The sequence below is a fragment of the Arctopsyche grandis genome, chromosome 3, assembly GCF_051622035.1.
Source record: "Arctopsyche grandis isolate Sample6627 chromosome 3, ASM5162203v2, whole genome shotgun sequence".
NCBI classification, from domain to species: Eukaryota; Metazoa; Arthropoda; class Insecta; order Trichoptera; family Hydropsychidae; genus Arctopsyche; species Arctopsyche grandis.
The window spans coordinates 3,660,371-3,681,757 of NC_135357.1; the positions used below are offsets into that span (position 1 = coordinate 3,660,371).

A 21,387-nucleotide genomic window follows, 5' to 3' on the forward strand; every position below is an offset into this window, starting at 1 on the left:
GTCGTTCATTTGCATTCGAATATATCAGGGCTGCGGAGTCGTTAAAGAAAAACGCGACTTGGACTCCTATTTTTTCAATTTTAAAATGTCAAACTAATTTCCTTTCCATATGTGTAAGAACAGAGAAATGTAATATTAATAGAAGTGGCTTTAGGTGTTATATTGTTGTCAAGTAAAAATTGCACAATACATACAAGTAGACTGATCCGATTGTATTCCGTGCGATGTAGCGTATGAAGGTCTGTTCATACTTAACAGCACTGCACGACTCCGTTTCAAATGTCATTTTATTACATTTCTATTCATATCTACCTACACGTCGCGGTCACGTCACGTTTACAGCAATTTGGCCGAGTGCAAGGCAAAATCGGCTTCTTATACATTAGATGCCACGACGATACGACGCAATATTGCTTACGTCGTATTGTCGAGTACTTGCAATATGAATGCATACACGTGCATTCGTAGCTACGCGTCAGAATACAAGTCACCAAAAATGTTTCGACGTTTATCGAGCGAAAAATTATGTATAATCGCGCTGTTGTTGAAAGAAGAAGCTCAAGAAGGCAATAAAAAAGCACGGAGGCGTTTTGATGTGCATCCCATGTTAAAAAATAGAAAAACCGAAGGAGAGTTTTGGACACTGTATAAGGAGCTTGTGGATGATGAACAAATTTTTTTAAATATTTTTTTAATATTTGCGCCAAAACCATGTCGAAAGATTGAACAGCTGTCAACTGTCACTATCGATAATTGGTCCAAAACAGCAAAGCGGCAGACTCGTGGCACGTAATTTGCGTGTATATTTCCACGATGGCCAAAAAAACGGATACGATACGTTGACGTATGTTGCTGTAAGGTATGGACAGGAAATGTCGGGTACTGCTGTAAGCCTGCCGTGGCGTAAACGTGACGGTTGGTATGAATATACCCATACAAAATGTACCAAATAATACTTTTCGTACGGCCGGATACCTGCTTAAGTCGGTACGTGCTGACTAGGTATGAACAGACCTTGAGACGTACCGCTTAAAATTGACAACAATTATTTATTCGTAAGGGCCCCTCTATTCTGATTACATCTCTCTGGCGGTACGTCTCTATAAATACGCTACAACGTACGGAATACAATCGGATCAATTTACTTATAAAAATGTATCCCATGTTGTTTATTGTGTGTTTTTTAATGCATTGTGCAATTTTTACCGATGCTTGCCAATCTTGCGAGTAATATAAACAAACAGAGAAGTTTTTATCGGACATACGTCGAGCACCAAGCGTCAAATACGACGGATGCTAAAATTATTTAGATCTGTCCGTGGACAGAATGTCACTTGACAACAATATAACACCTAAAGCCACTTCTATTAATATTACAGTTCTCTGATTCAATGTGACGAATGGGCTAATTTTCTAACATCTCCAAAGCTACTTGAACAAGTTGGTGCATTTATAATACGGTTTGGTGATTATTCCGCAAAAAGCAATCTCGCGCAAGTCACTGAAATCTCAATCACGGAACATCTGGCACCCAAATACTCCATCAATCAAAATACGAAATATTTTACTAACGAGAACTCGAGTGCCAGATATTCCGTGATCGAGATTTTAGTAACTTGCGCGAGATTGTTTTTTGCGAAATAATCCGTTTCCCTTATAATACATATATATGTTATATATGCACATGCAGTGTGCTCATATTAATTATTAACATTTAATTAAACTTTTTTTCTTTTATATTTATGAACTATTTAATACACGGAAAAAAGATAACATTAATTGCTCAAAAGAATTACTTAAATACGACCGCCATTTTAACTTCATCTTGTCGAAACTGTTGGAATGCACTTTCCATCACTTTATGAGAAAAAGATAATGATGAAAACTCCAGACATTACTTTCTCACAGGAAGTGAATTATTGACGAACAGCTAACGTGTACGCGACACGTGAGTCGTTTGTTAGTAATCGCTAAAGGTCTGACCGCATGAAGGTCTGTTCATACCTAGTCAGCACGTACCGACTTCAGCAGGTATCCGACCGTACGAAAGGTATTCTTTGGTACATTTTGTATGGGTATATTCATACCAACCGTCACGTTTACGCCACGGCAGGCTTACAGCAGTACCCGACATTTCCTGTTCATACCTTACAGCAACATCCGTCAACGTATCGTATCCGTTTTTTTGGCCATCGTGGAAATATACACGCGAATTACGTGCCATGAGTCTGCCGCTTTGCTGTTTTGGACCAATTATCGATAGTCACAGTTGACAGCTGTTCAATCTTTCGACATGGTTTCGGCGCAAATATTAAAAAAAAAATTTTTACGGAAATATTTAAAAAAAATTTGTCCATCATCCACAAGCTCCTTACACAGTGTCCAAAACTCTCCTTCGGTTTTTCTATTTTTTAACATGGGATGCACATCAAAACGCCTCCGTGCTTTTTTATTGCCTTCTTGAGCTTTTTCTAACAAAAACGCGATTATACATAATTTTTCGTTCGAATATGAATGCATACACGAATGCACGTGTATGCATTCATATTGTAAGTACTCGACAATACGACGTAAGCAATATTGCGCCGTATCGTCATGGCCTGTAATGTATAAGTAAGCCGATTTTGCCTTGCACTCGGCCAAATTGCTGTAAGCGTGACGTGACCGCGACGTGTCGGTAGATATGAATAGAAATGTAATAAAATGACATATTTTAAACGGAGTCGTGCAGTGCTTAAGCCGTGCAGTGCTGTTAAGTATGAACAGACCTCTATGCGTCTGCGACACGAACGGCAGCGTGCGGCCAAATATTATTTATATGAAATTGTATGAGATATAACGCACTACGCGTCATGCGACAGAGTTGCCTTTTGTATCAACTTTGCCGTGTTGTGTCGTGCTGCAGCAGTCGACGACCGTATAGTGCGGTCAGACCTTAAAGAGTTAAAAAATCAACGAAGAAAATCATTTTTTTTTCTATAGACCCAATTCGTAATCTTCTAGGCGCGATGCTAGTTGTTGGCTAGTATAAATTTAATGGTTTTTCAATTTAAAAAATAAGAAACCTATGACATTACTAAGAACCTTTTGTGCCCCCTATGATGATCCTATATCGGTCTGGTATATTAATGTATCCATAAAATGGTGTAGCACTTACGTTTAGGCAATTTTAGGTGTATTGTTACAGCGTTTCAATAGAATCAAAGCGAAGTTTCATATCAAACAAGTACTAACTTTTTACTTTATTTAAAATGTCTTTATTTTAAAGATGAAATTTAAGAATCTAAAAATTGTTCAATTTAGTATCAGTTCTTGGTCTTAAAACATCGTTTGAATGTATTAAATTCTTTTAATTTATCGTGGTAGTGTTTCTTTTTTATTAGGTTCATTATAATATATTGTATTGCTGTGAATATGGATGAGGTTTAAAAGAAAAAAATCAATACAAAGGTTGAGGATGTCATCAAATCAATAAGTGTAATTTTTCAAAAAGGAGATACAATTGTAAAATTGTATTTAATACAACACATAGACAATATTTAATATAATATATTATGTACAAAGTTTTATCAAATTGATTGAAAACAGTTACACAATTAAAAAGTAGGGTATATTATAGTGATTTTAAAGAAAATGCCTTTAAAAACACTACCTTAAAAATACATCACAAAAAAAGGTTACATACTATCTGAATAAATATCAACACAAAACAACTTCAATATGAGTTATTTTACCACGTTCCTGTAAAATTTCATTTAAAAGTTTATAAATTACAACTGATTACGAAAGACATTTTTACGAGTAGTGCACAACTGTGACGGATTATTTTCAAGTGTGATACATTTTGATGATACAACTGCTGATGACTTTCATGAATCTTTCAAATGCAACTTTGAGGTCTAGCTCTCTGAAAAATAGAAGTCGCATTTCAATATTTCCATATACATACATACATATAACGAATGCAAACAAACTTTTAAACAATACCTAAGAGAATCCATTTGCAATGCACACTGTTCATACGCTATCAAAAGTTGTTCCAAGTCCGTCAAAGACCAACCACCACTTCGAAACGGTTCAATACATCTGCAAATTAAAATGCGATTGCTTTCAATGCTATCTGTAAAATATGCAAATACTCTGAGTAAAAAATTAAATACTTTTCAACTAAATCTAAAAAGAGCGAACGAAGTTCCCTTGCTCTATGAAGGTTACATGCTACTCCAATAAGTCCTCTAGTATAAGCTCTAAAATTTAATTCCAACTCTTGATAAGACTTTTCAAGCAATTTGGGTCGAAGTTTCATACAAACAAGACTGAAAAATAATTTAAAGTAAAATTATATATTATACTATACATACATACATATTTGATAATTTGATAAAAAATATATATGTATGTATATAAATATTTTAATACTGTTTATGTTCTTTTTCCTTTTCGAGTAAAATTCTAAATTCTCTTAAATCTAAAAGAAATTCTCTATCCATTTCTGTATCATAAAAATCTTGTCCAGTATAGCAATATGTCCATCCGGACATAATGGCCTAAAATAAATAGAAGAAAAATTAAAATCAAATTAAAAACATACGATAAATTATCTTGAAATTAAATAATAATAAAAATACCAAAGCGCAGTGATAAAAGTCACTGAATGATAAATATTGCAGTTTTTTCTTGGAAGTTTCAAAGCGCATACATGTTATGAATACAACTGCTGCATATTTCCTTAAAAAAATACGTATTAAATAAAGTATCCGACAAAATATGATTGTATAATATTCTATTGACATTACTTGGCCAGCTGGTCAGAAAGAAGAAAATGAGTTTTGATATTAGCTTCCAAGCAACCGGGCAAATCTTCGACTGCTTTGAACACGCGCTTCAAATTTAAACATTGTCGGCGACAAGAACGACCTAACACTCCAGCTCTCTCGCCAGCTTCCTCGGCCTCCCTCCGTTGTCGCCAACTAAGTTTTTTGCCTAGGAGTTCCCGAACGACAGGCTCGTCAAATTCATAATATCTGAAAAATGAAAGACTTCAATATAAAATAATTACAACTAAGAAAAAAAATAGAATAACAAAAAAAAAGGTCACTTTTCGATGAGCAATTGTCGCGTTTGAGGATCAAGTTGGAACGAAAGCTGCTCTGAAAGTTTGGGTGGAACGCTCAACAATCGCTCCAGTAATGAAAACGTCCTGATAACAAAAAAAGCATATTTTAATGAAATTTAATTGAGAAAATGGATGAGATTACAATACATTTTTCCACACTTACCTGTAATGATCGAGCACATCGCTAGCCACCAAATCCAGAGGTGCGCCGGTTATTTTAACGATGCCGCGTTTTTCTAAAGTGCCGACGGCTTCGCTGGCTACAAATATGATATATAAATGTAATTTCGAAAAAAATTATATTTGTGTATTATGATAATTTGTGATTAGTACATATGTACAGTAAATATGAGGTTATGTCACATCTTGAAATAAACAAACATTTAAATGTGAAAAAAACTTACAGGAGCAACCTTCGATCCACAATTGATAAATTTCAGGATCAACAAGTGTATAATTACTTATGAAAACGTCCACATCGGCAAACATCTCAATCGCTCAATAAATCTGACGTTTGTACGATTTATCAAATTGACATTTCAGCCTATTTTAGGTTCAGTCTAAAGTTGAATATTAACGACCATTTGCATTATTGCTAATGTCAATCAAGATTGTTACATTGATAATATTATACACTTCAAAATTGTCACATAGGTCAATAATACGTAATAACAAATTCTTATCAGATTCCAATAAGCTAAAATAATAAAATAATTTACTAAAAATGCGTTTAATTTTCATTTACGTATGTACATACATTCATATGTATGTAAATCTCAAAAAATATATCTGTACCGGTATGAGTCCTGACTTGTATAACATATCCAAGGTATAAGTAGGGTTCGGTGATTATTCCACAAAAAGCGATCTCACGCATGTCACTAAAATCTCGATCACAGAACATCTAACACCCAAAAGTTCCATCAATCGAAAGTCACCCACGCGAAATATTGTACTAACGAGAACTCGAGTGCCAGATGTTCCGTGATAGAGATTTTAGTGACTTGCGCGAGATCGCTTTTTGTGGAATATTCCGTTTACCATAAATAGATAGTGGGATGCTACAATCAGTCTAATTTCAATCACCATGGCTATAAAAACTTAAGATGTAAATTCATTGATCAGATTTTTAAGTTACAAAATAAGAACGCTTTTTATACTTTGATGTTGTTTCTGTTCACTACTATTTGATAGCAACATATTAATGCAATGTCCTAAATATGTTATTTTGTCGTTTTCTCCTAAATAAAAAAGCTTTGCTCTTGAAATGCACAAATGCACAAAGCGCTCGCCCAGAAGTCACTAAACCCTTTATAACTTCTGACAGCCGAAAAGTCCATTTATTAACAATAACTATCATAATAACGAAAACTCGAGTACCAAATATTCCGTATTCATGATTTTCAAGGCAAAAATTGTCTTTTGGGCGTTCGCAATGTAACCAATAATCCAATTACCTTGAAATGTATGCGTGAAAGCATTGCTACTCATATTTTAAAATAGTTGGCAGCAGTGCATATCGCTAATGAACGTTTGACAGCTGTCAGTGTCTTCCAACTATGTGACGATTGATCATAACTTTTCTCATTCAAATACATTTAATTCACATATTAATGGAGCATAATAATGTTCAAGTAAACCATTTTAAACATTCCTTAATTTTACTAATTAAGTCCAAAGTTCACACTAATTAATCGATTCCTTTTTGCTTAAAAGTAACGAAATGGATACAACAAAAGCAACTGCCGGTGACGTGGACAGAATCATTAGTGTTTCCAACAGCAATTCCTCTTCAAAAAACCCCACCGATGATTACAACAAGAGGGCAAGGCGCTCGATTTCTGTAATCGTAAACAATCTAATAAAGATGGATCCAAAACCAGATGCAAATGCGAATGTTAATACCAATGCGAATATTGACAGTCGCAATTTAGATGAAAATATTCAAAAGGTATTATATTATCATACAGTGTAGGTCGATAATACTTTGATAACCTTTCATATATTTTTATCGACTATTTTTTTTTTAAATTCACTTAAACAATTGAGTGTTTATATTAAAAGTAAAATTTAAAATGTGTTTATATATTTGTGCAAAATCTATCACAACCCATTTTGAATCTGTAAATATATTTAACATACATACATGCGGGAAAATTCCCATTTTCTGATATCAATTAATCTGCTTGTTTTACTACTAAATAATGGACTACGTGTTGTTTATTATTTGCTCTTAACAACTTTAGATACACCCACCTTTGTCCGGGCCAAAATAATATATTTAGGAACGTTTTATTATCTATGTGTATTATAAGTACCTTGTTTTTCTATGTAATTATTAATTGTTTATTATCTGTATGATTATTATGTAGTTACTCGATAATATAGTATTTGTTGTTTGTTATTTAGCCTTTCGATAGACCTGACGTCACCCAAATCGAAATAAGTTCTTTATAAATATGTTATGTTTCATTTGATATTAAAAACTAGACATTTTTACTCATATGGGTGTATCTGCTAGTTGAATCAAGTAATGTAACTTAATTTTATGATGTACTTGATTCATTTTCCTTTTCTTTTTAGAACGAGATCAAACCAGTATCAAATCTCTATCTCAAACAGAATTTGAAAACGTTCTTCGAATGTGACATTTGCTCTGAGGTCTTTTTCACCCCGCCTCTGCTAATCAAACATCTAAAAGTCCATTCGGCAAACTTCATATGTGATCATTGCGGCGAAGTATTTTACCAGAAGCGTCTGCTGATTCGTCACATGACCAAGCACAGCGATGAAAAGACGACCGGCATACACGGGATAACACCAACGAAACCCCCCTACATTTGTAAATATTGTACAAAGTCATTCTCTATCAAAGCTGAAATGATAGCACATAAAAAAATTCACAAAGGTGAAAAGCGACACGCATGCAGCTTATGTCCAAGAGCTTTTTTACACAAGAGTGGACTGGAAAAGCATTTCCGGGTTCATACAGGTGTCCGACCGTATTCGTGTGACGTTTGCTACAAATCTTTCGCCTGTAAAAACAACATGAAGGAGCACGCTAAGATCCACACTGGAATCAGACCGCACAAGTGCACCATGTGCTCCAAAGCCTATGTCGGTAAAAGCGATCTTAAAAAACACATGCTGTACCACTCGGGCACGCGCTCACACAAATGCGAAGTATGCCAGAAGGAGTACGTCCTGAAGAGTGCTTACAACGCCCACATAAATACCCATTTAGAAGAAAAGCTGTACAAATGTGAGATTTGTTTAAAGTCTTTCGGCCTTCGGAATGTCTTCAACAAACACATAAAGACACACCTCGACGTGAAACCGCACAAGTGCGAGATTTGCGGCAAAGGTTTCTTTCTAAAGGAGAATTATAACAATCACGTGAAACTGCACTCTGGAGATAAGTCACACAAATGCCAGATATGTTCGAAATCGTTTCTGCTTAAAAACTATCTGAACCGACACATGAAGATTCATACTGAAGAAAAACGATACCAGTGTGAGGTGTGTGCAAAGGCCTTCATACACAGAAGTCGCTTGACTAATCATATGAAGGTTCACACCGATAAATGTCCAAAGGCGTTTGATGAAATGTGAACAAGATACATTTTATTATTATCAGATGTTTTATTGAAAATAACTATCACATGTCATAGATATTAATTAAGTGTGGTTTGTATTTAATGGTTGTTTTGAGTTATTTAAATTATATTGTATGTTATGTGTGAATATACCATTAAAAATATATTTCTATTATTTTTGATTACTGTATCTTGTAAAGATGAGTCGAAAGTTAAACAAGAAAAGTAAGTGATACCCAAATTAGGTGAAAAAAATGTATCATCACAACATCCTCGCTTGGTACCAGTGAATAATCTGATGAAAAGATACAAAGAGGATATTTTATATAAAATTGTGAGCCTCAATAGAAACATTAGTCATTGACCGTAGTATGGTCACTGGACATTTGGACTTGAAAAAGGAGAACTCTGACATTAGAGATTGTCTTTTGTACCATCTTATATACTTAAATTTTAATTCAAATGACTAACAACGTCTCCCTAGTGATTTTGTGGAGTTTTATCGTATCTATGATGTAGTATATCTTTGGATTCGGGGAAATGATTTAGCCCCCTTGCAGAAATACGTACATATATATAATACATACAGACCCCAAATGTAAATCTATTTAATTTATTTTAAAATACTTACCAGATACATATGTATGAACGTATTACTGCAAGAGGCCAAAGGATCATATCCCCGAATGCAAGGATATGTACCTGGCAATTATTTTAAAATACATTAAATAGATTTACAGTTGTGGTCTATATGTATATGAGTAAATATAAGCCAGTTAACAAAATCAAGATCGATACGTACAAATGATTAAGATCAAATGACCATTTTTTCTAAATTCAAAAAATCTGGACATTTTTTTCAAAAAATTTTTTTAAATACTTCAATTATCAAAAATGATAACGAATATATGTACATAAGAGAATCAAGGATGCGCGTTTACGAAAATAAAAAAATCGATTTCAATGTTTATAAATAGGCCTGTTTCGAACAGGATTAGCAAACATTTTAAAATTTCAACATTAAATTGTGTTTTATTACTAGATTACATTTTGTTCATCAAAAAAAAAGTTGTTCGGCAGGTTTATTTGCATTCAAACTATTTATTAGATGCTATTTGATAAACAAAAATTATAAGATAAAAAAGTATACTGGTTTTCAGTGGCGGCTCGTGAGAATTCATAGGGCGGGGGCTGCAGAGAATAATTGGTCTGTAGTAGCTCATTGATCATACCGGTGAACAAATGCAGACAAAAATAGCATGCATATTTACTATACTGGGAGGGCAATACAGATACCCATAAAACCAATATAATACTGGTAGATTCATAGAAAATTGATATTTGACCTAATAGATACAAATTTAAATATGTACATTTTGGGTCTACCTCACGGCACCGAAAGTGAAAAGGTCGAAAAAGCAAATATCGGAAGGCAAAGATCGAAAATCGAAAGATCTTAAGTCGAAAGATAAAAAAAGGGTGCATGGTAAACGGTACTATGTATATATATATAATACATATCAGTGGCATGCGGTGAAATTTTCTCTCTTTTTGTCATACAGCCTTGTTTAATGTGCGCGCGCAGGATACGGGAGGAAAAGCCCGTTCCTCTTGTATCCTGCTCGCGCAAATTAAGTGAGGATGTACGACAAAAAGAGAGAGAATTTTACCGCGGGTCTACCTCACGGGTCGGAATGTGAAATTACCGAAAACGCAAATATCGGAAGGCAAAGATCGAAAATCGAAAGATCTTAAGTCGAAAGATCAAAAAAAAAAAGGGTGCATGGTAAACGGTACTCATAAACCATACTCACTTAATTTGCGCGAGCAGGATACAACAGGAACAAGAGGGAGGAAAAGCTTGTTCCTCTTGTTCCTGTTGTATCAAATTAAGTGAGTATGTACCGTTTACCATGCACCCTTTTTTTTATCTTTCGACTTAAGATCTTTCGATTTTCGATCTTTGCCTTCAGATATTTGCGTTTTCGGTAATTTCACATTCCGGCCCGTCACGGAGACCGTTTTACCGCATGCCACTGGTAAACATGTACAGACATCTGCATCTATACATGTACAGACAAAGTAGTAGGGGAAACGATACAGTTATTGGCCATTTGAACTAACAAGATACAAGATACAGGATACAAGAGGAACATCCTGTTCCTCTCGTATCCTGCTCGCGCAAATTAAGTGAGGATGTACGACGAGGGGAGAGAGAGAGTTTTACCGCACGCCACTGATACTAACCGTTTTTCATATGTATGCATGGTAAACATAGAAGTAGAATGCATAGAATGGTCATTGTTAACAAAAGTACCGTCTAAAAGCGAGCCATTAAAGAGAGAGACGGAAAGTCAGAAGAGAGGCAAGAGAGAGAGAGAGAGAGAGAGAGAGAGAGAGAGAGAGAGAGAGAGAGAGAGAGAGAGAGAGAGAGAGAGAGAGAGAGAGAGAGAGAGAGAGAGAGAGAGAGACGAAGTTTAGCAAGCAATGAACAAACTCTGCCGCGCAGAGTTTTTGTAGCAACATTTTTGGAGGCTGAGAGCGATTCTATGCATTCTACTTCTGTGATGGTAAACGAAAATTTTCGACTTTTTCACTGTCGATTTTTTTACGGTCACCCGTACATTTTACGTTATCTTTTAGCCTACGTTGTTTTGTCAATTTTAACATGTGTGAATTTTGTATGCAACAATTTTTATATCCATTTTTACGTGTCAATCTATTATAGATGTGTTAATCGGCCATGGAACCTCTTTATTGTGCTACTCAGTTTCAGTTGGCTATCATGTGTTTGACAGCTGTCAATGTATCGCTATATAGTATAACGTATCAGCTCTGACGTTTAATATTCCATATTAAAACATTATAATAAAGGAATATTTGTTAAATAAAAAAATGCGTACTTTTTGAAAATTGGAATTAGACTTACCAAAGATCTCGCAAAACTCGAAATCTTTTTAAATCCTGAAATGAATACAAAAGAAGTATTTTCTGGTGATGTTGGTTGGATTAATAATCTTTACAGAAACAATTCTCGTCCAGGAAATTTCAGTGATGATTACAAAAGTGAGAGACTGTCGATTTCCGTAATCCGTCAAAATGACTTCAGGCGAACCGAAAATGAAAATAATCGTACAGAACCAATAGATGAAAATATCATTAAGGTATTTTTTTCTTATCTTTAAATATTTTATTGTATAATTAATATGACGACTTTATTTATATATTATTATCAGAAATGCAAACGGGTTTTAAACTGAACCAAACAAACTGCCGAAATGAGTAAATTGGACAAAACCGAAAGCAAAATAGAACCCTATAAAAATTACTTATTGACATAAACCAGAAACTAGTAATAAAAAAATGACACGATCTTGTCTCAGCTCCATGTTTTTGTAAAATCGACTATACATAGCATTCAAATATGAATGTTGCCATTTAATTGTAGTTGAAAAGATATTACAATGTATATTTGTGTCGGCAATACTGTCAGAATTTGTTTATATTTCGAAGATAACTGATAAGATATATTATTACTTTGATTATTATTTAATTTCATTTTCATCTATTGACTGGCTATTTACATTATTTGGAATACATTTTATTATTAATTAATTAAAATTTATTTCAGGAAGAACCAATATCCGATTGTGACTACCTCAAACAAAATCTACATAAGATAAAAACTTCGCAGACATTTTTTGAATGCGAAATTTGCTCTGAAGTGTTTTTTACCAAGCCTTTCTTTGCCAAACACTTAATAGTACATTCGGCCAACTTCATTTGCGATTATTGTGGAGAAATATACTATCAAAAGTATCTTCTCATAAGACATATAAACACTCACAAAAACGAACGCATACTTCTTCCGGTTGAAAAGCTGCCTTACGAATGTATACCGTGTGTGAATCCTTTTTACAGCAAAGCCGATATGATCTTGCACAAGCAAATTTACCAGGGAGAAAAGCGACACATGTGCAACTTATGTCCGAAAGCTTTCCTACACAAAAGCGGTCTGAACAAACATTTGAAAGTTCACACAGGCTATCGGCCATTCGTGTGCTCTGTGTGTTCAAAAGCTTTCAGCTGCAAGAGCAATTTGAACGAGCATGCAAAGATCCACACCGGGATCAAGCCCCACAAGTGCACGGTGTGTTCCAAGGCATTCGTTTTCCGTAGTGATCTCAAGAAACACATGCTGTACCACTTGGACACGCGATCGCACAAATGCGAAATATGCTCAAAAGAGTTCGTGTTGAAGAGCGTTTATAACGCTCACATGAACACCCATCTAGAAGACAAACCGCACAAGTGCGAAATTTGTCTCAAGTGTTTCGGCCTGCGGAGCGTTTACAACAAACACATAAAGACGCATCTCAAGGAAAGGCCGCACAAGTGCGAGGTCTGCTCCAAGGCGTTCTTCCTCAAAGAGAACTACAACAACCACGTGAAACTGCACACCGGAGAAAAGTCGCACAAGTGCCAGCTGTGCTCAAAATCGTTCCCACTCAAAAATTATTTGAACCGACACATGAAAGTTCACAATACAGTTTCTGTAATCAATCAAAATAAAGATTTAAAGCCAATCGAAAATGAAAATACGCAAACAAAACCAATAGAGGAAAATGTCGTAAAGCCTATCGAAAATGAAAACAAGCAAAAAGAATCAATGGAGGAAAACTTCATAAAGCCAATCAAAAATGATAATAAGCAAAAAGAATCAATGGAGGAAAACTTCATAAAGCCAATCAAAAATGAAAATAATCAAAAAGAATCAATGGAGGAAAACTTCATAAAGCCAATCAAAAATGATAATAAGCAAAATGAATCAATAGAGGAAAACTTCATAAAGCCAATCAAAAATGATAATAAGCAAAAAGAATCAATGGAGGAAAACTTCATAAACCCAATCAAAAATGATAATAAGCAAAAAGAATCAATGGAGGAAAACTTCATAAAGCCAATCAAAAATGAAAATAATCAAAAAGAATCAATGGAGGAAAACTTCATAAAGCCAATCAAAAATGATAATAAGCAAAAAGAATCAATGGAAGAAAACTTCATAAAGCCAATCAAAAATAAAAATAAGCAAAAAGAATCAATGGAGGAAAACTTCATAAAGCCAATCAAAAATGATAATAAGCAAAAAGAATCAATGAAGGAAAACTTCATAAAGCCAATCAAAAATGATAATAAGCAAAAAGAATCAATGGAGGAAAACTTCATAAAGCCAATCAAAAATGATAATAAGCAAAAAGAATCAATGGAGGAAAACTTCATAAAGCCAATCAAAAATGAAAATAATCAAAAAGAATCAATGGAGGAAAACTTCATAAAGCCAATCAAAAATGATAATAAGCAAAATGAATCAATAGAGGAAAACTTCATAAAGCCAATCAAAAATGATAATAAGCAAAAAGAATCAATGGAGGAAAACTTCATAAAGCCAATCAAAAATGATAATAAGCAAAAAGAATCAATGGAGGAAAGCTTCATAAAGCCAATCAAAAATGATAATAAGCAAAAAGAATCAATGGAGGAAAACTTCATAAAGCCGATCAAAAATGATAATAAGCAAAAAGAATCAATGGAGGAAAACTTCATAAAGCCAATCAAAAATGATAATAAGCAAAAAGAATCAATGGAGGAAAACTTCATAAAGCCAATCAAAAATGATAATAAGCAAAAAGAATCAATGGAGGAAAACTTCATAAAGCCAATCAAAAATTATAATAAGCAAAAAGAATCAATGGAGGAAAACTTCATAAAGCCGATCAAAAATGATAATGAGCAAAAAGAATCAATAGAGGAAAACTTCATAAAGCCCATCAAAAATGATAATAAGCAAAAAGAATCAATAGAAGAAAATGTCATAAAGGTATTTTTTCATCATTAATTTTTGTTTTTTATTTGTAATGTCTAATTAACATGAAATATTTATTATTAAAGATGCCAACTGTTTATAAACTAAGCCGGAAAAATTCCCAAGCCATGTAAATTTGCCAGAACCAAAACCATGTCGGTTAATTCAAAATTATTTATCAAACTAAACCAAAAAAGAAAATTTTTAAATAATGCTTTTTTTGTATGAAGTTAGGAGTAGTAAAAAAGATTACATAGTTGAGTTGTGTTTATTATTTTAGAAAAAAAATGTTTCTATTTAGTTATTATCAAAAATATGTTCTGGTTTATATTTATGTTGGTAATCTTGTCGAAATACTATTTATAAAAAGAGATTGGATGTATGTATGTAAACAAATTTTAGTTATTATATCGATTTCGATTCCAGTTCCAGTTCTAATTTAAATTCCGGTTCTGGTTCCAATTGTGATTCCGGTTTCCGTTCCGAATCTCGTTTTCAGTTTCGATTCCAGACTCCTGTTTTAGTTCCGAATCCCGTTTTCAGTTCCGATTGCCGATTCCTGTTTCGGTTGCCATTCCCAATTCATGTTACAGTTCCGATTCTGATTAATTATTATTATACGTATTGTAACTTCATTTTAAATCTTGTATCAATTAGTTTCCGAAACCACCCGTTGAAGTTTTGACGGGCACAACACTAGTTTATTTATATTTAATGATAACTGATAAAATTTACGATTCCTTTTATTATTAAAAACCATTCTGATTATTATTCATTGACTTTATTTAATTAAAATTTATTTCAGAAAGAGCTAATCTTCAATTCCGACTACCTCAAACAAAATTTATACGAGATTCCGACTTCAAAGGCATTTTTCGAATGCTACATGTGCTCCGAGGTATTTTTTACCAAGTCGTCCTTGGGCATACATTTGAAAGTACATTCAGCCAACTTCATATGCGACCATTGTGGAGAAATATACTATCAAAAGTATCTTCTCATAAGACATATAACCACCCACAAGAATGAACATGTGTTTATTAAATATAAACCGTCGATCACAAAGCTACTGTACAAATGTAAACACTGTGCGAAGTCTTTTACCAACAAAGTCGACATGATCTCGCACAAGCAAAGTCACAAGGGAGAGAAACGACACAAGTGCAACTTGTGTCTGAAAGCTTTTCTGCATAAGAGTGGTCTGAACAAACACCTGAAGGTTCACACAGGCTGTCGGCCGTTCGTGTGCTCGGTGTGCTCGAAAGCCTTCACGTGCAAGAGCAATTTGAACGAGCATGCGAAGATTCACACGGGGATCAGACCACACAAGTGCACGCAGTGCTCCAAAGCGTACATCTGCCGGAGTGATCTCAAGAAGCACATGCTGTATCATTCGGATACGCGATCGCACAAATGCGAAATATGCTCGAAGGAGTTTGTGCTGAAGAGTGTTTTCAACGTGCATATGAACACCCATCTCGAGGAGAAACCGCACAAGTGCGAAATTTGTCTCAAGTGTTTCGGCCTGCGGAGCGTTTACAACAAACACATAAAGACGCACCTCGAGGAAAGGCCGCACAAGTGCGAGGTCTGCTCCAAGGCGTTCTTCCTCAAAGAGAACTACAACAACCACGTGAAACTGCACACCGGGGAAAAGTCGCACAAGTGCCAGGTGTGCTCAAAGTCGTTCCCGCTCAAAAACTATTTGAACCGACACATGAAAATTCACAATGCGGAAAAACTGCACCAGTGCGAAATTTGCCCGAAATCGTTCGTATACCAAAGTCGTTTAGCTAATCATCTGAAAATCCACGTTGATCAGCAACTAAGTGCAGAATTTGAAAATGGGGATGTATTGTTATCGTAATGAGAGATTGGCTTTTAAATTATTTATTGCACTAAAATATAATAGATCTACTATTTCAATACTTTACTGCTTTTTCGTGAGGTTATTATCAATTACAGCATTTATATATGTAGTATTTGTGTATATAATATGAATTTTATGTTTTGGTTTGAATTACCACACTATTATACGGCGGTACCAATGAATTGTTTGCATAATACGATCGCTTGTCAAATATAATATATTGTGTATATTGTTTTATTTATATCAATAAACTTATTTGTCATTGACTTTTTTTTACACATTTACATAGATAATATATTTATTAAAAATTATTATTTTGAATAAAAATACCAATAATTTTATTTTACTACCGCCATCTATTTTTAAAACTAAAAACTGGATAGACGTCAGTCACTTTTCAGAAATTCAAATTTCAAACGCGTCTTACACGATATTTTTGCAGCATCGTGATGGCGGAGGATCCATTTACTTATATTGATGACCAAAATGAGCAATATGGCAAAGTATGAAAACGATCGGATAAGAGGCAATCTTTTTCCTGAATTGTAATCGTAAGTGAAACGTAAAGGAGGTATGTAAAAAAAAGGTCTATCAGCATATCAAAATAGTAACAGATTTTCCAATGAAATGAGAAATAATATACATGATTATTAATAATATACAATTATATTGAAAAAACTGCGAACATAGAAACTAAACTAGATCTCTTCGAACCAACCAATCCGTCTGAAATAGTACAAATTATATCAAATATGCGTGGTGGCTCTGCTTCGGGTTTTGATGGTCTCTCCGTAAAAACACTAAAAATAATTAAAAATTACGTTTCTACTCCAATCTCTCATATTATAAACAATAGCTTTAAAACGGGAATTTTCCCGAACACATCTAAAAAAACCATAATTATTCCAATATTTAAATCTGGTAACCCAGAGGATATTTCTAATTATAGACCTATTTCACTCTTATCAAATATATCGAAAATTTTTGAAAAAATTGCTAAAAAAAGACTAACTCTGTTTATAAAAAATAGCTCGATCATAAATGAAAATCAATTCGGATTCACAGAGGGAAAAAGTACCCAAGATGCCATTGCAAAAATTTCATGTATTATCCAAAGTACCTTAGACAAATCAAATAAATGTATAGGAATTTTCATTGACTTAAAAAAAGCATTTGACAGCATTTCCCATAAAAAACTTGTATTAAAATTAAAAGAAAATGGCATTGACCTCATAGCCCTTAAATGGATAGAAAGCTATTTAATAGACAGACCTCAAATTGTAAAACTAAATCAAACATATAGTACACCACTTACAAGTATATTTGGCATTCCTCAAGGCACGGTCCTCGGACCATTACTTTTTCTAATATATGTAAATGACATTTTCCAACAGAAAATAAAGGGTGATTTAATCTCTTATGCAGATGATACTGTATTATGAGTAAAAGGACAAACTTGGGAAATAGTTAACAAACTTGCAAATGAATATATTAATACTTTAAAATCATGGTTTGATTATAACCTACTCACACTTAATGCAAAAAAAACAACATATATATTATTCTCATTACAAAAAATACCTATAGAAAAAGTTAATATTATAATCCATGATGAAAAATGTGACTATGTAAACTGTAAACTACATGATCCTGTTTGTACTGTAATCAACTCTTCTTCTGAAATTAAATATCTCGGTGTTATCATTGATCAAAACATGAAATGGACAAGCCATATTACAGAGCTAGTAAAGAGAATAAGGAAATGTATATATATATTTGTTAGGTTAAGAAATATTTTAAATGTGAAAATAATAAAAAATGTGTATTATGCCCTTGTCCACTCTCTGCTTATCTATGGAATTATAGGTTGGGGAGGATCCTACAAAAGCAATCTAAATTCAGTAAAAGTTTCGCAAAAAATTATTATAAAAGTAATACTTAAAAAAAACTCTACTTTCTCGACAAAATCGCTTTTTTAACTATTTCCAGTACCAAATATCGATGACATATTTAAGCAAGCTTCCATTATAAAAATGTGTAAAGAAAAAAATAACAAAGAATATCAAGCATTTTATAAACTAATGAGAAATGGAAACCAATTTATCACACCAAATTTTAAAACAACACAAATGCAAAACCATTTTATTTTCCAAGCCATAAATAACTATAATAATCTCCCTTCTGAATTGCGCTGTATTGTTAACCAAACAGAACAAGTAAAAAAAATTAAACACTTCTTCAAAAAAAACTTGCACTGAAAAATTTTAATGTAATTTTTATATAAAAAATATTATAATAGATTTTAAGAATTTATAATAGAATCGTAGCTCCCTTATCAGGCACAAGAGATACTCTTATCTGATAAGGAATACATGTCCAACTTTGAAATAAACATTATATCCTGTAAATATATGTATATGAATAAATAAATAAAAAAAAAATAAAAAAAAAATGAACTGAATTACAACATACAATGAAGTTCAATTCAACCAGCAGAATAGACTAGTGGTTAGCATACATTGCTTTGAACAAAGTGGTCACGTGAACAAATCTGCTGGCCACACCTTGGCTTTGTGACTCCTGCTCGCGCACAGTAAGTAAGGCTGTACGACAAAAAGAGAGAGAATTTTACCGCACGCCACTGGTACACATGTACAGACATCTGCATCTATACATGTACAGACAAAGTAGTTGGGGAAACGATACAGTTATTGGCCATTTGAACTAACAAGATACAGGATACAAGAGGAACAGCCTGTTCTTCTTGTATCCTGCTCGGTCACATTAAGTAAGGCTGTACGACAAAAAGAGAGAGAATTTTACCACACATCACTGGTACACATGTACAGACATCTGCATCTATACATGTACAGACAAAGTAGTAGGGAAAACGATACAGTTATTGGCCATTCGAACTAACAAGATACAGGATACAAGAGGAACAGCCTGTTCTTATTGTATCCTGCTCGGTCACATTAAGTAAGGCTGTACGACAAAAAGAGATAATTTTACCGCACGCCACTGGTACACATGTACAGATATCTGCATCTACACATGTACAGACAAAGTAGTAGGGGAAACGATACAGTTATTGGCCATTTGAACTAACAAGATACAGGATACAAGAGAAACAGCCTGTTCTTATTGTATCCTGCTCGGTCACATTAAGTAAGGCTGTACGACAAAAAGACAGAATTTTACCGCACGCCACTGGTACACATGTACAGACATCTGCATCTATACCTGTACAGACAAAGTAGTTGGGGAAACGATACAGCTATTGGCCATTTGAACTAACAAGATACAGGATACAAGAGGAACAGCCTGTTCTTCTTGTATCCTGCTCGGTCACATAAGTAAGGCTGTACGACAAAAAGACAGAGAATTTTACCGCACGCCACTGGTACACATGTACAGACATCTGCATCTATACATGTACAGACATCAGCATCTATACATATACAAAGTAGTAAGGGAAACGATACAGTTATTGGCCATTTGAACTAAAACAATACGCTAATTAATGCAAATTGACGGAAAAATATTTACTGCAACGCCGTCAGTTTATAACAGAAGCACCATCGAGTGATGTCACAGGGTTCTTATTTTTCAATTTCCAAATCGATAATTTTATAAAAAATAGTAAACATTTTCATTGGATGGTTTCAAATCGATAAAATATTCTTATATATTATTTATCCTTGACCTATCGTCGATCAAAATGGGTCACACGGACTTTTGCTGGAATTCAGCAATCGAAAACCCAAATTGACCCAATTTGTAAAGCAGGAACGTGCGCACCATAGACGTTGAAATATTCGCACATTTTAATGGGAACATTCCGAACATTGAAGGCGAATAATTCACATACTTTCGAAGAAGTCCCAAGTATATTAAACATCGAAAAATTAAATTCTTTGCAGTACAGTGTCACACGATTGACCTTTAACGAGCAACGAACCCGTCTATTAAAAAAAAAACCTCATATCTATATTTATATGAAAACAGTGCAGGGGATAAGCATAGAGTTGCGTTTGAATGTGACATCTGAAATAAAAGTGCTTTTTTTTCACGTTAAAAATAGAACGTTTCAACTATTTCCCGTTACATTTGACGGATTGATTGTATATACGCACATACATACAAACATACACAATCGAAAGAATGTATGGATGATGTACAACCTGGTGGTCAATAATATTTAAACTTCATGTCGAATGACGTGCAGATATGTAATACCTACGATGCATAAACAGTCTGACAGGTTGTCGAAGGTTAAATCGCTTTATTTTTACTATGTAATAAAGAGAGAACATTATCTGTAATTGAATAAATCTGTTCGCATCCGCTTTGCAAATGTGTTTGCTAAATTGTCTGTTAAAATTGATCACGTATATGAAATAGTCAGTGATTTTCAGATGAAAGCGTTATTGAAATTTGCGACTGTGAGAAAATGAACAAAATATATGAAAATGCGATGCGGTGCAAACGATCGACAAGCGCCAGACAGACTGAAGCACAGATTAACGACACGTGCGACCTTATGCGTGCGCACTGCTCGCACTTACACTAAGCGAAATCTACCCGAAGTCCCGACATACCTACCCTGTATACGTTCTGTGCTTCTGATACTTTAGTTCCGAATTTTGCCTTATTAAACTCGCCAGAAAGATCCAACTCAATTTTAATAATTACCATTTTAATAATTGCATCTGTGCACATCGAAAGGTTACTCGTCATCTGATGTGCAATCTATCATTCGTGAAGTCGAGAATTGCGTTTAAAGCAGCCATCCAGTTAATCTGTGGTTCAGTCTGTCTGGCGCTTGTCGATCGTTTGCACCAAACCCATGAAAATGTGGCAAAATAAATACATATCAATTAATATCCACAAAGACATATCTGGTAAAATTTGTAAATTTGCAGCATTTTAAACAATCCAT

The 21,387-nt window shown here is 34.0% G+C and overlaps 3 protein-coding genes across 4 annotated transcripts in view; 2 read left to right on the top strand and 1 right to left on the bottom strand.

Moving 5' to 3' along the window:
* Positions 1–3,444: 3,444 nt before the first annotated feature.
* Fibp (acidic fibroblast growth factor intracellular-binding protein) lies at positions 3,445–5,694 on the bottom strand. The gene is made up of 9 exons (XM_077446853.1): positions 5,521–5,694; positions 5,280–5,376; positions 5,099–5,200; positions 4,797–5,024; positions 4,629–4,728; positions 4,420–4,547; positions 4,161–4,316; positions 3,988–4,086; positions 3,445–3,907 (listed from the first exon to the last, which is right to left on the bottom strand). Exons 1-9 carry the CDS (start codon positions 5,603–5,605, stop codon positions 3,829–3,831), a joined length of 1,074 nt encoding a protein of 357 aa, XP_077302979.1. The 5' UTR covers positions 5,606–5,694; the 3' UTR covers positions 3,445–3,828.
* Positions 5,695–6,566: 872 nt separating this feature from the next.
* Positions 6,567–8,886, top strand: LOC143923259 (uncharacterized). The gene is made up of 3 exons (XM_077446855.1): positions 6,567–6,750; positions 6,833–7,067; positions 7,700–8,886. The coding sequence occupies exons 1-3, from the start codon at positions 6,743–6,745 to the stop codon at positions 8,726–8,728; spliced, it is 1,272 nt and encodes a 423-aa protein (XP_077302981.1). The 5' UTR covers positions 6,567–6,742; the 3' UTR covers positions 8,729–8,886.
* Positions 8,887–11,309: 2,423 nt separating this feature from the next.
* The window catches only part of LOC143909769 (uncharacterized), a 69,598-nt gene continuing 59,520 nt past the window's right edge, over positions 11,310–21,387 (top strand). The window contains exons 1-3 of one of the 2 annotated variants that reach the window (XM_077427940.1): positions 11,310–11,876; positions 12,344–14,590; positions 15,381–16,438. In XM_077427940.1, coding sequence (XP_077284066.1) covers positions 11,682–11,876; positions 12,344–14,590; positions 15,381–16,438 — 3,500 coding nt within the window. In that variant the 5' untranslated portion in view covers positions 11,310–11,681. Of the gene's footprint in view, positions 11,877–12,343; positions 14,591–15,380; positions 16,711–21,387 lie in introns of those variants that run through there. The other variant, XM_077427939.1, reaches the window with a different exon arrangement.

What these genes read in the sequence shown, in the direction of transcription:
- LOC143923259 (XM_077446855.1), top strand. An exon ending in TAGATGAAAATATTCAAAAG is followed by an intron (nt 7,068 to 7,699) that starts GTATTATATTAT and finishes TTTTCTTTTTAG; the next exon opens with AACGAGATCAAACCAGTATC.
- Fibp (XM_077446853.1), bottom strand. Translation starts at nt 5,605, where the DNA reads ATGTTTGCCGATGTGGACGTTTTCATAAGTAATTATACACTTGTTGAT. An exon ending in AAGGAAAAAGAACATAAACA is followed by an intron (nt 4,317 to 4,419) that starts GTATTAAAATAT and finishes ATTATTTTTCAG; the next exon opens with TCTTGTTTGTATGAAACTTC. An exon ending in TTGCAAATGGATTCTCTTAG is followed by an intron (nt 3,908 to 3,987) that starts GTATTGTTTAAA and finishes TCTATTTTTCAG; the next exon opens with AGAGCTAGACCTCAAAGTTG.